Source organism: Rhizophagus irregularis, chromosome 11, assembly GCF_026210795.1.
Source record: "Rhizophagus irregularis chromosome 11, complete sequence".
Classification (NCBI taxonomy): Eukaryota; Fungi; Glomeromycota; class Glomeromycetes; order Glomerales; family Glomeraceae; genus Rhizophagus; species Rhizophagus irregularis.
The window spans coordinates 4,882,815-4,897,901 of record NC_089439.1 but is presented as its reverse complement, the minus strand read 5'-3'; the positions used below and the strand labels follow the sequence as shown (position 1 = coordinate 4,897,901).

General features: G+C 25.6%; 2 protein-coding genes across 2 annotated transcripts; one reads left to right on the top strand and one right to left on the bottom strand.

The window, feature by feature from the left end:
* Window positions 1–1,094: 1,094 nt before the first annotated feature.
* Window positions 1,095–1,765, bottom strand: OCT59_003527 (uncharacterized protein; the record flags this gene model as incomplete). Its single annotated transcript, XM_025322901.2, has 4 exons — window positions 1,095–1,327; window positions 1,410–1,435; window positions 1,521–1,630; window positions 1,709–1,765. 4 exons carry the CDS (start codon window positions 1,763–1,765, stop codon window positions 1,095–1,097), a joined length of 426 nt encoding a protein of 141 aa, XP_025165050.1.
* A 6,492-nt stretch (window positions 1,766–8,257) lies between these two features.
* Window positions 8,258–8,593, top strand: OCT59_003526 (uncharacterized protein; the record flags this gene model as incomplete). Its single annotated transcript, XM_025332940.2, has 1 exon — window positions 8,258–8,593. The coding sequence occupies one exon, from the start codon at window positions 8,258–8,260 to the stop codon at window positions 8,591–8,593; it is 336 nt and encodes a 111-aa protein (XP_025165051.1).
* Window positions 8,594–15,087: the final 6,494 nt, after the last annotated feature.

Sequence of the window (15,087 nt, the reverse complement as noted above, 5' to 3'; positions counted from 1 at the left end):
AAAAAATACTAAAGAAAAAACTATACGTATTATTGTTGAAACTTGAATACTTTTTTTATTGGAAAAAGCATTCTGTTACTGAAAGATGTAATTGTTTGGAACATTTTTCACAATATTGAGAAAAGAATTCAGAGTGTTTAAGGTAGGGAATTGCATCAATTTGAATGGGAAACTTCTTAGAAAATTAATTAAATCACAAATATATATATATTATATATATATATATATAAGAAAAAATCCAATAGTAAATAAATTTTACTAAATATAACTACTAGATATATTTTTGCTTACAGCACACCCCAACTTGGCGTCAAGACTCATATTTTTGTGTCAGAGAGAAAAATGAAAGATTTAGTTTATAGTGTAAATAAAAATTTACATAAACGGACATGAAGATTTCAAGTTTTTATTCATATTTACCAATTTCGAACGACTTTCTATTTAGAATTTCCTTCAATTCTAAAAACAATCGTCTGCTTTAATCACGTTCCCGAGTATTCACCTTAAATGATCTAAATGATCTACAATATAGTCCAAGAAAAAATGCCCTGGCTGTAATACCAATTTTCTGTACATACTTAACATAAAAGGATAATTTATATTAAACCTTCACGAATGTCTAATTATTTTTGGTGGTTCCTATTTTTTGAAGTCGACATTATAACAAATATTTAAAGATTTATTTTATACATAATACTTAATATATTTTTTTTTTGTTTTTTTTTACAAATTTTTACATGTTAATTGTCAATTTTTATTTCGCATACATTTGGGATATAAAATTTATAAGCTTTAAAAAATATTTTGGTATTTTGTAAAATGATTTTAACTATACACTATGAAGTATTTTAGAACATAACGCGTATTATCACATATTTTTAATTTAAATACTATTAAAATAAATAAAATATATCGTTTTCCTTAACCAATCAATAACGTAACCTCATCATTTAGGCTGTTATTATCTAAATGCCGGATGACCATGTATAAAATTCATATTTCCACCAGTCGTAAAAAAAAGATTAGTTTTTCCATCATAACTATTTCATTTTTTCGCTAGGAATCATTTCACATAAAAAAAATAATAAAATTGATTATAATAAAATTATAGAATTATTATATGTATTTAAATATATATCTCTAAAAATCCTTCTTTTCCTTTGGTTCCAAAAATTTTTAATTGTATTTTCGGAGCGCAAATTTCCAAATTTATGTTCAATTTCATTAATTAAATCCTTCCAATGAATTGTACCATTCGGTTCTTGATTATGTTCGACCCATTGGACGATAAATGATTTTTCATCATCATCAAGATATTTACGACAAACTAGAATTAGAGAAAAAAGAAATCATCAAGATTAAATTATTAAAATGATTAAAATTACAACGAAAGTTAATTTTTTACTTACGACGTGGATCGAGTCGACTGATCCAACTGAATAATGAATAATAATTAGTAAGTATTCTTAAAAACAAAATATATATTGTACATACAGAAATACTGTATATTTATGACTTACCGTTGACGTATTTGCTTTGAAGTATATTGTGGGATAGCTTCACGAACCTTTACATAAGGTTTAGGTAGATTCCCACATTTCTTCATTAACTCTATAATAATATTATCGACCTGTAAAAGAACATTTTAGTGTTTTTTTTTTAAAAAAAAAGAAATTGTTATTTCCCTTTAATTACTACTTCAACATACCTCTTTAGTGAAAAGTGGACCTTTTTTTCCTCCCATTTTAGCTTTTTTTTTCCACATTATAGCGAAGAAAGAGTATATTTATTGTTCCCAGAATTTCTGCGTACTGCGCAATTTTGCTTTTTTAAGACTGACTCATGTGTGCGTCTTCGGTCTTTGTTTTCCGTCTTTTATCATCATCAATATTAAAGAAATTTAGATCAATTTCATTGTACAATCAAAGAAAAAGGAAGTAAAGAATTCTTTTGTGCAATCTAAAGGATGCTTCTCTTTTTCTTTTTTTCGAAAAAAAACAGAACAAATTATGTATTACAATGAAATTTCCAAAAATTATTGTTTACTAGAATTCTATTTTCTAAAGAAAATTCTATTCGTAAATTTTGTATTACTAATTCATTCATTTATTTCCAAATAGAAAAGGCATGGCACAGTTAGGCACAGTAAAAAATAAATAAAGGATATAAAAATAGTTTAGATTCACTTTGAGATCCGTTACAATTGATTTTATTTACTATTATGATTAATTTTTACGCCTAATGAGTAATTATGGAATATATATAAAGAGTATAAAAATCTATTTCTTTTTTCTTTATTTTTTTATTCAAAAAATAAAGTCTTAGTAATCTTACACGTACACGGAACATTGATTAATGCAATTTAACGAACTAACCAAATATCTTTCATAAGAAAATAAAATTCAATTATGTATCTCGCAGACCTCCTATTTTTTAGTTATTTACGTGTTAATTTATTTATATAGTATATCTGTCAAGACTACGGGTAATATGTTTGTTTGAGGAATAATTATACTCCGAATATATGACAAATAAATAAATAAAAAAGTGTACTTTTATTTGCCCAAATTGAATTCGTGATTATTAATCAGAAAATGCTTGTCCAAAACCGCGCCACATTTTTATAACATATACAATAATAAATAAACTTTTTCTAATGCACGCATTAAACAGATTTGAGAATGATTGGCAGTCAACAATGATATTTAAAGTTAGCGCCGGCTTTATCCGAATTTTATCTGATTTTACTTCGCCAAAAATGGGTATTAAAAATCTTTTTATAGGGTATGGCGCAGATAGGTATTTTTTAAATACCCAACTCCTGCTATTTTTTAAATACCAACTCATGTATTTTAAAATTACTGTAAGTGGTAGATTTTTGCCTAAATTGGCAATTTCTTTTTACGTTAATAGACAGATTGGTATTTTTTAAATACTAACTTTGCTATTTTTTTAATACCAATTTTTCTAATTTAAAATTAGCAGATCTTTTTTATTCAATAGAAGATTGGTATTTTTTTATTACCATCTTTACCATCTTTTTTCATTAGCAGATCTTTTTTCGTTAATAGGTTTTATTATTAGCTCTGTCGATCTTTTTTACATACTAGCAGATCTTTTTTGGTTAATAGCACATTTGCCGATCTTTTAATTTACTATTAACATATTTTTTAACATGTGACTTCGATCCAGAAGAAAATTTCAAAATAAATAAATTTAAAACTTTCTTGTGCCTCATCCTATAAAATAATGAATAACTACTATTGTATAAATAAAATTTTCCGATTTTTATTTTAATAATGCCAATAGATCGTTATAAATAATAAAATCTTTCAGAATTTTTTTTAAATTTTTTTCTAATAATAGGTATAATACGTAAGACAGATAAAATTTTCTATATATATTTTATTGTAAATATTTTACTAGACTAGGCTAATTATGTCAATAGATCAGTAATTTTTTCTAAATTTTTTTTTTTCTAATAAAATAGATTGTATAGATATAACAGAATCTTTCAGAAATTTTTCTAAATACTTGTCAGAATATTGGATTATTGAGATTTTAAAATTTCTGATTTATTTTGCGTAGTTGGACTGCATCATGGTGAATTAGTGTGTACGGTTAGGCCGCACATTTCAACTAAGAGTCATGGTGTCCTTCTAACGTTCCCTATGAGGCTATTGGCATGTGCGCAGTCCTGTCCTTGAGGTCACTACTATTTTAATAATGCCAGTAGATCGCTACATCAGGAAATTTTTTACGTGTAGAAAATATGCAAAATTTCGTGTAGGAAAAAACTGATTTGCACACCCTGAAAATGCACATTATTTGCATATTTAATATAGGACCCGTTCACATTACCGACAATCATATTACCGACAATCATTTTACCGACACTCATATTACCGACAATCATTTTACCGACAGGTACATTTTACAGACATTCATTTTACCGACACTCATTTTACCATCAACACTTACAGTTTCACTACCCACTTCAGTTATGAAAATTAAAATACATATTTAATATAAAAGAATTTACCATAATATATAAAATAAAAATTGATTAATATATAACATATATAATAAAATAGCTTGAATTTAATATTTAATTTTATCAAATTTATTTTTTAAAAAATTTATTTCAGCTTCATAATATATTGTACTTAGAATTGTTCTTAATTATTTTCTTAATTTAGTTTATATAATTTGCTTTTTTCGTAAGCATCCTAGAGTATTTCAAAATGCTAATTGAATATAATAATGTACTGTATATTATTTCAATTAATAATATAATAAAAGTTTTATTTAAATAATAATAAATAAACAATAACAAAATAAATAAATAACTATTTCTATATTATTTATTTTATTACATATTTAAAATTATATTATTATTTTGTCGGTAAAATGATTGTCGGTAATATGATTAACCAGACCCATTTAATATATATAATATACTATTGAGTAATTTTCTATGTAATATATTGTAAAAAATTTGTACAAAAAATTACATATATAATATTGTTAACTATATTGCATAAATTTTGTGAAATTTAAGTATTTGTTATTTGTGCAATATTGAATACCCTAAAAATTTAGTGATGTATAGAACTTTCAGAATTTTTTTTTCTAATTTTTTTTTCCAATAATAACAATAGATTGGTATAATACATATGACAGGTATTAAGGTATAGTATAAATAAAATTTTCCAATTTTTTTTTTTAATAATTATAAATATAATAAATCTTTCAGAAATTTTTTCTAATTTTTTTCTAATAATAACAAGCTCTATAAACGAAAATCATCTCCTAAGTAATAATGTTATATGCAAAATTCTGCATGATAATTTTAGCCGACTTCTCTTTTTTTTATTGGTACGTCTGTATTTGCATTAGTACAATATTATACAGTTATTACTACGCATATTAACTGCGGCATTGACGGCATAGTGACGTACGGCATGGGTGACGTATGTTGATACTTGCAAAGGAGGATCGTATTTAAAATTATTTTTAATTTTTTTTTTTTTGGTAAGAATTTCGCTTAATTTGTGTTTTTGTAATTAAATCCAGAGGACAAATTTGCAATAATTTTAAAAGCTTTACACAACTTAGCCATTGCATTAACGTTATGAAGGTTAGTTATGAGCGAATCGTAGGACATTATTTTAGCTACATTACTTATGCTAATTGACCGTACGTTTAATATCATTTTTAATACAATTATAAAGATTTATATATATATCTTGTTTTATTTGTGACTTTCTTTTAAAATGAAATTATAATTAATAATTTTGCAAATTCGTAATGGTGAAGGAAGTGACGTATTTTGAATGAAAGTTACACTAGCAAGCCACAAATGGCTAACGTATTTATTAATTCACGTGTAACTACTAGGGTCACGTGATTTTTTTCATTTCTCAAAAGACCATAGTGCTGTAAACAATTTTGGGTTGAATGGATTATATAAATTCCCTTTGGTTCTAATTTCATATTTAATGAGAATAGGGATTTTTTAGTTCGAATTCCTGATTTTTTTTCAAAAGGCACAATAATTATGACAGCATATAGTATGCTTGTACTGTATGTAGAAAAAAAGATTGACGTTGCAATAAAATGTGTTTATATCAATTCCTTGTGTAATCAAGAAAAATTTTACAAATTTCACCAGAATTTGTGGTTAAATTTCATTCGAAAAGTGAGACTAAAAAAGAGATAAAAAATGAAAATCAATTTAATTTTTAAAAAAAAAATCACGTGAAACAGAAATTTGCGAGGGAATGCTTTCTTATTAGAAAATCGGGGCATTGCTTAATTGTTTTTGCGCCTATGATTTTATTATTAATACAAAAATGTTTATTAAAATTTTTTGTAAAAGGAAATAATCTGTTTGATTCTGATAGCGTGAATGGTGTTAGAGTCGGGGAATTATTTAATTTTTGTACCTATAATTTTATTATTATATAATGGCTATTGTAAAAGAAATAATCTAATTCTGTCAGCATTTTAGTATTTTAAAAGAGAAGAGACGTGAATGGACGCGGTAAGATCGGGGCATTGCTTAATTGTGATTTTATTATTAGTACAAAATTGATTATTAAAATTTTTTGTAAAAGTAAATAATCTGTTTGATTCTAATAGCGTGAATGTTAGAGTCGGGGCATTGTTTAATTTTTGTGCCTATAATTTTATTATTATATAGTGACTATTGTAAAATAAATAATCTAGTTCTGTCAGCATTTTAGTATTTTAAAAGAGAAGAGACGTGAATGGACGCGTTAAGATCAGGGCATTGCTTAATTGTGATTTTATTATTAGTACAAAATTGATTATTAAAATTTTTTGTAAAAGTAAATATTCTGTTTGATTCTGATAGCGTGAATGGCGTTAGAGTCGGGGCATTGTTTAATTTTTGTGCCTATAATTTTATTATTATATAATGACTATTGTAAAAGAAATAATCTAGTTCTGTCAGCATTTTAGTATTTTAAAAGAGAAGAGACGTGAATGGACGCGTTAAGATCGGGGCATTGCTTAATTGTGATTTTATTATTAGTACAAAATTGATTATTAAAATTTTTTGTAAAAGTAAATAATCTGTTTGATTCTAATAGCGTGAATGGCGTTAGAGTTGGGGCATTGTTTAATTTTTGTGCCTATAATTTTATTATTATATAATGACTATTGTAAAAGAAATAATCTAGTTCTGTCAGCATTTTAGTATTTTAAAAGAGAAGAGACGTGAATGGACGCGTTAAGATCAGGGCATTGCTTAATTGTGATTTTATTATTAGTACAAAATTGATTATTAAAATTTTTTGTAAAAGTAAATATTCTGTTTGATTCTGATAGCGTGAATGGCGTTAGAGTCGGGGCATTGTTTAATTTTTGTGCCTATAATTTTATTATTATATAATGACTATTGTAAAAGAAATAATCTAGTTCTGTCAGCATTTTAGTATTTTAAAAGAGAAGAGACGTGAATGGACGCGTTAAGATCGGGGCATTGCTTAATTGTGATTTTATTATTAGTACAAAATTGATTATTAAAATTTTTTGTAAAAGTAAATAATCTGTTTGATTCTGATAGCGTGAATGGCGTTAGAGTCGGGGCATTGTTTAATTTTTGTGCCTATAATTTTATTATTATATAATGACTATTGTAAAGTAATAATCTAGTTCTGTCAGCATTTTAGTATTTTAAAAGAGAAGAGATGTGAATGGACGCGTTAAAATCGGGGTATTGCTTAATTGTTTTGCGTCTATAATAATTTATTGTTACATAAATGATTATTAAAATTTTTATAAAAGAAATAATCTACTAACTCAGTTGGCGTTTTGGTATTTAAAACAGAAGAGACGTGAATGGACACTCAAGATCGGGGCATTGTTTAGTTGTTTTTGCGTCTATAATAATTGATTATTATATAAACAATTATGTAAAAGGAGATAATCCTGTTAGCATCTTTCATGAAAGTAAACCTTGGTCACAATTATACAAAATTATGCAAGTTTACCAACCACCATCTGTCCATTTACAAGTAACATATTAAAAATAACTTTATATACACTAATATGTATAGATGAATGTTTATTTGTGTCGATTATCTGTCATTATCTATATATAGTTTTAAATATTTAAATGTTATAAATACGTCGTTTTTTTCGTATCTATCTCCTCCTTAGAAATGCGCATATTATTTTTATCTCCTCTTTAATATACGTTATACAAATGAAAATGCCTTCTCAAAAAAGACAGAAACAACTAAGAAGACAAAGAATTATAAGAAGACATTTTCGACCTAACATACTCATTAATAATAATAACACATTGAGACTTATTGCGAACCTTCCGCAGCAAAGTACAAGTGTTTTATCTCAATTTTTCAACGGATTTCCTTTTTAATAACCTTAACGAATTATAGCCAATTATTATTTCAGAGTTATTTTTTCTTAAAAAGTTTTATATAAAAGGTTCAGTAAGGAAGAATATTTGTGCAGGGTATATTGCAATTTGATCTGCAAGTCACTACACGTGACTGAAGTCACGTGAAATTTTCCAAAAAATTTTGTATATAAAAAGCGTCAAATTCACACCAAAAAAAAAAAGAAAATTACTTCCTCTCAAAATTAAAATAAAAAATATATTTTCCCTATTAAAAAAAAAAATTATTTTCCTTCTCTCAAATAAAATATAAATAAAAAATTAACTATAAAGAAATAAAAGAATCATTCATAATAATAATACATAATCATGAAATTAGATTTCGTTCACTACTATGAGAACGCGGTGATACCTCAAAATATTTTAGTATCCTTACCTTTGAAATTAGAGGATGATGATTTGTTGGCCAAACCTAGACGGGGGAAAATGCCGACCAGGCCCCCAAATAATTTTTTAATATTCAGGATCGCATACATCAAGGTCCTGCAATCTAAAGGTTATTGGGATTTAAGGATGAGGGAAGTCACTTCCAACGCTGCTGCGGCTGGGAAGAACGCATCAAAAGAGGTACGAGAGGAATGTCAAAAATTAGCTCTCATAGCTACTAAGAAGAAACACGAGGAAGTTTATGGATCACCTCCTTGACAAACACGAAGACGTCGTCTGCCCATAATACGAATTTAAATGCATCATTTTATTCTGATGATTTGATGCCAATTTTTTGGCAAAATATTCTAAATGTAAAAAGCATAGAACAAAACAACAAATTTTCGTTTTTTATTTTTATTTTTTTATTTTCATTATTCGTTTTTCGCAAATATTGTCATAGTTCATATAAATATTTTTCTTTTTTTTTTTTTACTCATTTGACCAATTTTCTTTATGATTAAAAGAACACAAACAAATGCAAACAAAAAAAAATTTAAGATATATCCCAAGAATGTAAAACATTTATGTATAAAAATTTCAACCCCTTGTTTGTAAGATTTAAAATTAAGCAAAAAATTTTCTTTATATGTCAAAATTTCGATTATTATTATTTATAAAAAAAATTATTCAGATACTAAAAAAATTTTTATCGAAAAATATTTTTTTCCATTTTTACTTCGTTTTTATTTTTATTTTTTCTTTTTTTTTTTTTGGGCGGGCAAGTTACTTTTTCATAAGTATAATGTTAAAGCAGACAACAGACAAAATACAAATAGTATTATTTTTTTTGTAAAATCTTATTAAATAAATAAGATAATGATTTGGTTATTGGGTTATTGCAAAAAATAAAACAGTTATTTTTTTAAAACAATAAAAATATAAAGGAACTTGTGTTTTTGTCTACAAAAAAAAAAAAAAAGATTTTCCCTGTAAAAATAGTTAATCCGTTTTATATTCCATCTTTTCTCCATAGAAGGCTCATATTCCCGGAATTAATAACCTTATTAAAAATATTTTTATTGAAATAACGGATAAAATTTTTCATAGGAGTAAATAAATAAATAAAAATATGGTGATAAATCACCGATTCATTTATCTATTTGGCTAGATAATTAAAATACGCAAAGCAAATTTATTTATATTGTGACGTAAATTAATCTAGTTATTTAAATTAAAATAAAAATAAAATAAAATAAATAAAAAAAAATTTTTTTCACATTTGAATTTTTTCGGATTTTCTCAAAATGTTTAATAGTAATCATATTGTCCTTGTGACTTTGACTTTATAAAGCTTAACATTTAACGGAAGATCATCTCGATTATTCTCACTTGAGTCGCGCTAAAAACTCGAAAACGGAAAATATCGTAATACTTACTGTAAAAATGATGTGATTTCATATGCCGATAAAAATTGAATTTTTTAATATATGCGCATTTCCGCTCGCACGGTAATATACATATTTGTTACAATTTAATACAAGATGCGGAGATTGAGAATTTTTAACCACATAAAAAACGTACAATATCATGATGAATGTCCAATAAACGTCAAGTAAATGTGTCGATTTTCCGAACAAAAAATGAACAATGTTTGGACAATATTTTTTATAGGGCTATGCATACTATTTAAACTTTGTGCTCAAATAAAAAAAATTTTTTTTTGACGATATGTATGTGATTATGGAATCTGCAAGATAAGTTTTGATCTTATCTTATATTTATAATAACTATATTGTTTATTAACTAATTTATTATTAATTACTAATGAATTGATTTACTTGGATAGATATTTAACTCGTTGTAATGGATCAAGCGTTATGATAGTTCATGACATAAAATTGCTATTGGTTGGCAATAATAATCCATATCCTAATTTTACTCAGTTTTAAATGGATTTTACCAATTTTACTTACAACAAGCCAACTTTTCCGATTTTTTAACAACCCGACTCTTTCCAATTCTTAACCAATTTTAGGCGGATTTACCAATTTTTTTTTTTAAAAAAAACAACCAATTTTTCCGATTTTTCAGAAGTTAATTTCAAATTATTTCAAGTGTCAAAATGTAAAAGAAGTTTATCGAACTGATTGCAAAATGCAATATTTATATACTGTACGTAGCATCAATCAAATTAAGGGCTTAAACTTATAAACAAATAATTATTACCTATTTGGTAAAATATTTTTTTGTTTTTATTTAGAAAGTGATAAATAAAATAAAATAAAATAGTTGAAAAAACTTAAAAAAGTTTTCATAGTCGCTAGATAATTCTGTCCAAAATTTCGAAGTCATTGTTTAGGGGATGGCCAGAAATGACGTAATTTAAATTTTAGGATTTTTGACCCCTCCCTATGTCATCATTCATTTTAGGAAATGTAAGATTAAAACATAATTCTGGCTAGAATTATATTAACTACAAGTGTCTAAAAATGGAAGGTGTGTAACATCATCGTGGTCCCCCCTTGCTGGTCTAAAATCTGTGCCAGGTTACGCCGAATATATTAGCTTAGGAGTGATGTTTAGCATCATTTAGCGTCACATGATCACGTGCAAGCCCGAGTTCCAAAAACACTATTTATCTGAGGGACTTGTTTTTTTTTGTGTTCCAAAATTTTTATTTGTTACCTGTTATTTATCACTGAACTCGGCGTAACCTGGCACAGATTTCAGACATGCGTCTCCCTTAGGAAATGACGTCATTTCTGGCCATCCCCTTAGTAGTTAGTACTTATATAAATAAATAAGAAAAGCAAAGTTTGGAGTTGTATTTTAGATCAGAATTCTAAACTATATTTAATTTAAGTTTATGAAAATTAAAAAAATGAAAATAATTTATTAAGCAACAATAAAAGAATTTAATCTACATAAATTATATTCTAATTAAATGCCGGGAGTAATCAAATTGGATAAGTTACAAAGAAATGACTAAAGGGTATACCAAAGATAATTTAAAGTAAACAGAATATATTGGTAGAGTTTATCCATATTTCGAAATATGCGCACGCAGAGGTTGAGAAATCTTAAGGACCCTAAACAACCCATTAGGTAATACTAACTAAAGATTGGAAACTTTCGTCTTCATAGAAGTTTGGTCTATTAAAAAAATTATCTTCGAAAGAACTGTTTGTAATTTGTGGTGTATTAATTGTATAAACTCATTAACGGTATCAGAGTTATGAGTATTACCGTAATTATATATAATACCCGCAAGACGTATAATTCGCTCTTTCTTAAAATAACTTATACATAAAACTTATTTTTTAATTATTTGAAATACTTCATAATCTTCTACTATAAAGTCTTCTGGAATTCCTGTGTCATAATAAGAAATCCCAAAATGACGCTGTTTATTAGACCAATTATTCTTAAAGCAGTATAAATTACCCATAGTTGGTCCATGTGTATCATAACAATAAACAGCATACTTCTTTTTATTAACATAACTTACTTTTGAAGTAGAAATATTTTTTCCATTTGTAAAATTAAAAATAAAACTATTTTCTGTACTTTTCCAAACGCCATCATCATTCCAATCAAGTGGATTATACCCTCCAATTATTTGTGTAGAATTTTCAATTTTTGCTACCCAAATAGTAGCTCCTTTATTGTCACAATTTTTATGAAAAGTATTAGTGTCAATTCCATCCCGACTTGAACGATATAATAATTTAAAATCATATTGAATATTTTTCTTATTATGATGTGAAGAATCTTTCCTATCAATCCATGAAGCAAAAAGAGGAATATGTTTTGATTCAATCAAGGTTGAATCGAGATAATTATTTAAATTTTGTTTTCTTGAAGGTGGTAAATTAGTTTTAGTTTTTATATTAGGAACTACGTGAAATTCTAAGAGATTATGAATTAAATCTTGTGGTAAACCGTCTTTGTAACAATAAACTTTGTAAAAGAAATCTGTAGGTTCAATATCATAAAATCGAATTAAAGGAATAAATCTGTATAATTCTCTTTCGACTCTTATAATATCTTCTTTACTCCATTTTGTCGGATCATTCTTCATATTTTGTTGAGCAAAACACCATTTTAATAAATTTTCCCAAATTTCAATTTCATCCATATATAAGTCATCCCTTTTTAATAATAATTCCATTAAAGGAGCTTTTAAATTAATGAAATTATCAGAGCTAAATAAAATTTTAGGTTCTTCACAAATATTTTCAAGACAAAAATTCCATAAATCCGTAAATGCTTCATGTTGATAAACGGTTTCAAGAATTCCAGTTGGATTTTGTTGTAAAAATTCAGTTTTATGTTCAATCAAAAATTCTTGAATATGGGAAACTAACGAATTGATATTTAGTTCATCCACAACTATCAATAACTTCAATACATCAGGACCTTGTAAATTCTTTAATTCAATATTTCCACAATAAATGAACCTAATATATTTAATAGTTAGAAAAATTGTAATTATGTGAACAAAAAAATTTATCATAAATATAAATTATATAAATTATTAGATTATTACCTAAGAATAATATTAAATAATTGAGGTGAAATATTTGGTTTTTTGAAAATAAATTTTCCATCTCTTTTCTCAGCCCATTCATTAGAAAATGCAGAACGGAAATATTGAGACCTAATACACAAAATATTTGAATGAGCATGAATTTCCTTCATATTTTGGCCTTCTCCAGCATAAATAATAACATCATATCCAATTTCTGTTTCAAAAAGTTTTTCATAGTCGCTAGATAATTCTGCTAAAAATTTTGAAGACATTATTTTTTTTTAATGTAAAAGAAATAAATTTAAAGTTTAAAAAGTTTAAAAAAGCCACAATTAATTTTATGTCGATTGTAGTAGTTTGTGTACAGTGAATTTCTAGAAACAGTTACTGTGATTAACTTTTTCTAAAATCATGTGACAAATTATTACGAATGTCCGTCCTATAAATAAAAAGTCTGATAGTCTATTTTATTAAGTTATTGAATCTCTTTGCTGATAATCAGTAAATAGACGAATCACATTTTTATCAGCATAATTATCATATTGTAATACCTAAAATCTTATGATGTAAAAAAGTGATTTTAGATATAGTAAATTGTTTATTAGCGACTTATGTGTAATACATTTATTTCTTGAGACTGGTTTTTTTATTAATAAGTAAAATCAGAAAAAAAGAAGCATTCGAATGAATTAATTAATTGAGATAATTAACTTGAGTTCTTTATCTTGCGAACAATCATTTCAGTTTGTTAAAATAGGTGGTAATTAAAAAAAAATTTCAAAAAAATTTAAAATTTTGACCTTATTGTGAGGTTGTCAAACGTAAATTCCAAATTTCATTCGTTGCTGGATCAATTATATCATTATTAAATTGCAACCTATGAACTTCATTCTTTACGAAAGTATGTTATTAATATCCATGTGATAAAATACTTTTTATATTTTAATAATAATAGACTAAAAAATCTCTCATTTTATTTGTTTAAGTTAGCAAAATGAGAGAAAATATTTTATCGTAATATACGTTACAAAAAGATTTTGGAGCAATCGTCATCAATAAATATTTCTTATTGTGCAACGTAAAAACTAAAATGAAATCATAAATTTAGCAAGGAGTACCCCGGATAACATTTTTTTTGATAAATTTTCTGCATATGTCACACAATAATACAAACGTATCCCCTGTTTTACAAATATTTAAACAAACATGCCGTAAACTTATCACAAATTGACAAATTCTTAATTCTTTGTCCAAAATATTCTTTTATACGTAAAAAGAATTTCTTTAAAAATTTAGCAGGTTATATTACTAATAATTTAAGAATTATGTATGAAGACGCAACATTACTATATTTTTTAAGAAAAAGAAATGTTCTCACTTACGAAATTTCCTTTCATAAGACTAACAAGAATAATTTTAATAAAATAATCATTTGTCCTATGCTTATTTTAAAGGTGCATGCAGCACTACAGTACATACGTTAGCATACCTAAGTCTATTTTGTGGAACCTTTATTACCTGATCAAAACACTGTTTTAATACATACTCGTTTACCTAGTAAACACTCGAGTCCAAAATGGAGATAAAATTACGACAATAGTAATAATTAAATTAAATGAAAAAATTTTAAATGTTAATAACGTTTTTCAAAAAGGTTCGTCGATCATTCAATTATAGTACGAAATATTTTATACATATTTTTTGCTGCGAGTCATTCATAAAGTATTTTGTATTATTTATTTTTTAACAAGTTTTAATTTTGAACTTTACGCAATTTTACAATAGTGTGAAATTAAAAAATTTTGTAATATAGGCCTTGTAAGAAGTAATTTAAATAGTATTATCAGTCATCCTCATAAGTTCATACAGATTTTACATAATTGTTATTTAGGTTATATTACTATGTATTAGCATAATAATAAAATTATTGGATAGTAGCGGAGTTTATTATAAAAATTGCATGAATGATCCCGTCAAACTGATAATATTATTATTGGATGATTTAAATTATATAATAGTCTAATGCACTATTAGACTATTATTCATAGCTTATGAGTGTGATCAGTAATTACACTTATATCAATAGAAAACATCTTGTAATACTTCATAATTTTTAACTAATGTTTATTGGTTGGACGTATTTTAATATTTAAATGTTAAAATGTTTGGCTTTATTTATAAGAAAATAAAAAAAAAATAAAAAAATAAACCCTAAAGCTAAATATTAACCTATAAACTC